At 43.8% G+C, this 2,829-nt stretch overlaps 1 protein-coding gene across 1 annotated transcript in view; it reads left to right on the top strand.

The window, feature by feature from the left end:
- Positions 1 to 564: 564 nt before the first annotated feature.
- The window catches only part of nkd1 (NKD inhibitor of WNT signaling pathway 1), a 31,552-nt gene continuing 29,287 nt past the window's right edge, over positions 565 to 2,829 (top strand). Inside the window, exons 1-3 of the mRNA XM_008293404.1 lie at positions 565 to 707; positions 814 to 846; positions 1,014 to 1,153. Coding sequence (XP_008291626.1) covers positions 683 to 707; positions 814 to 846; positions 1,014 to 1,153 — 198 coding nt within the window. The 5' untranslated portion in view covers positions 565 to 682. The remainder of the gene's footprint in view (positions 708 to 813; positions 847 to 1,013; positions 1,154 to 2,829) is intronic.

Genomic DNA, 2,829 nt, shown 5'->3' with positions numbered 1-2,829 from the left:
AGTTCAGTTATTTGAACGACTAGTTTCACACTTTCACAGCTCACAAGATTCCTTTTAAGCAATGAATCACCTCAAGTGCACTTAACTCACGTGTTTCAGGGCAGCAGGGGGAACTTGCATTTCAAAGCTGAATGAACTTAAATTGATTTACAGTGAAGAAAGCTGAAAGGAGCTGCGTCAAGTCAGACAGAAAAAGTCACTTGCATTTGGAAGCATTTTACTTTTCATAATAAAATATATCAGAAATGGGTTGCAGGAGAGTCGATTCTGACCAGTTGAATGGAAGGCAAAATCAAGTTTGCTCTCTCTTGACATAGTCTGGCTTCAAAGGTACGTCTTGTCTGTCATGGTGTAAACGCTGTCGTTATTCTTCTCATTTTAGGCTTCGGCATTTGTGTGCTTTTATTTTGAAGGCGACAACCGGAAACGCACAAGTCTGCTGTCTGTGTCCGTCTTGACGTCGCTGCGCTCCGGATCAAAGCCTCGCTTGGCTCCCAGTCGTACGGTCCTGCACTGAGCGCAGTCTGCTCTCTGTCTCCACGGACGCTCCTCTGTCTGGATATCGCAACCTCTTTTTTTTTTCTTTTAAAAAAAAAAGGCAAAACCACCAGCACGGCCGGAAAATAAAATCTTTGGATTATATTCATCTGATGGTTTTTCAACTCCAACTCGATGCATAGAAATGGGTAAACTGCACTCGAAACATGGTAAGGCTTCTTATTCCTGAGAGAGAGAGAGAGAGAGAAAAATCACAGCTCGTAGTTGCTGTGATACTTTCGAGTAACACATCTTTCTTGTGTTTTGTTTCTCAAGCCGCTATTTGTAAACCGAGGGAGAGTCCCGAAGGTAAGCGCACTTATTTGTTTCCTCTCGTTGGTGCTGTGTGTGTGTGTGTGTGTGTGTGTGTTTGTTGGACATAGTTAAAGTGAGCAGTTTCCAGCCTGCGGAGTCTTATTTGAAGATGGAAAACATGAGCGCATGAGACGTAGTTTTGTGCTGGTTTGTGTTTTCAGGGGACAGCTTCGTGGTGAACGCCTGCTTGGCCAGGAAGGGCATCGACGACTGGCTCGTGAAGCAGAAATACTACTGCACGAGCTCCCGTCTGGAGCAACAGGACTGTCACCACAAGAATAACTGCGGTCTGACCACACGGGTGAGTACCGCTCCGTCCACCGGCTATTTATAGCGAGGCAGCCCGCTTGGAAATGCCTGCGAAATTCTTATTTAAGTGTTTTCTGTGTGTGTGTTTGTGTGTGTGTGTGTGTGTGTGTGTGCGCGCACTTTGCAACGCTTCACCTTAACGCAGCTTCAGCACGAGGCTACTCTCATCAGGCTCGTGTCCGACTTCACGAACTTCCTCGAAGCCTTGCACAAACTTTTTTATTTATTTATTTATATATATATTTTTAAGGTGTTCACGGTGACTGACGTTTTCCTGAAGTGAGTCAGTTTTTGTACTTTTGTTTCACTGTGACAAAAAAAAGGAGAATTGTAACGCTTCTTTGCCAGAGCTCTCAGTGGGGAACAAATGTTGGTATCAGCCTTTGCATTGATCTGAGGCTCCTTTTTTTTTTTTCTTCTTCTAGGTAACAATAGATCAAGCCTGAGTTGAAAGCATTGCAGTGTGACAGTCTGGTGACAAGTGTGGATTGTAGAGGCTGGGGAGAAATGTTGGAGGTCATGCTTGTTTTGTATTTTGGCAGTGCCGTAAACACTGTGCTGTTGTTGTCAAGTGGGGAAATCCTTTGGAATTGCTTCAGAGGAGCCTTAAGCCTCTTTGGTTAGCGATGCCTTCCTCAAAGGCAGCATGTTTGAGGAATTGGAGCCCATCAAGAAAAAAAAAAAAAGGGAAAACCAGTTCCTCCACCCACGATCCAGACACCATGAGCAAAAATGCATCTATCTATTAAACAGAATGCAGGACCCACATTAGAGGATCTGCTGTAATATTCTGTTGTGTTGTTTTTCAGAGTGTGTGACAGCTCATTTAGTCACTCATCAGTGACATGTGTCTGATTGGTGAAGTAAACAGTCTCATGCTTTTCTCTTTGCCGCTCATTTTTTTGCAATGATGAAACATGTGTTCCATTTGCATGCAGGCGTTCTTATGTAAAGGTCATGTTGTACTGATTATCACACAGCCAAGACACAAATGCACACATTGGGGTCGGATTCTTGGATAAATGAGCCTTTGGTATGAGGAGTTATCAGCACGCTGGTGAGCAGCAGGTCAACATAAAAATGGAGGAAGTTCTAAGCAAAGTCTCACCTATGTCAGGTCTAAAGTCCACCATCGTTTTGTCTTCTGCCCCAAGGAGATTTTGATAGCTTTGCATTCCATGGTGTGTTATTGATAACAGAGTAGAACTGTGGTAAAAGTGTCACAAGGTTGGCACCGACAGGGTGTCAAAGGTGCTAATCTTGACGTGTCCAAAGGTGTAGTAAACTTTAATATACCCACGGGATCACACTCCCTGCATGCTGCGTCTATGGGATGTTTTTTTGGGGAGTGGCTCTATGAGAAACACCTGAATCCATATTTCTTTTCTTGAGCACATAGACGCTGCAGCAGCAGAATATCCGCTCCGTTCACACCGTTGCTTATGTGTCGAGTGGTGTTCATACGCTCCGGGCGATTTAAGCATTTAAAACCACATTATTACCATGCAATTATCATAAATTATTACCACAAAAACAAACATTCATTACTTTGTTCCTCCACATAGTCGTGTGCTTTTTTTTTTTTTTTTCCCACAACAACACTGGTGTGTGTGAAGTTTTGGCCCAAGATGGAAGGGGCCCCTGCCGAAAGGGTTGGATGTTTTTGAA

The sequence above is a fragment of the Stegastes partitus genome, unplaced genomic scaffold (assembly GCF_000690725.1).
Source record: "Stegastes partitus isolate 25-593 unplaced genomic scaffold, Stegastes_partitus-1.0.2 Scaffold884, whole genome shotgun sequence".
NCBI classification, from domain to species: Eukaryota; Metazoa; Chordata; class Actinopteri; family Pomacentridae; genus Stegastes; species Stegastes partitus.
The sequence above is the reverse complement of the archived record's forward strand: the minus strand, read 5'-3'. Positions and strand labels throughout refer to the sequence as shown.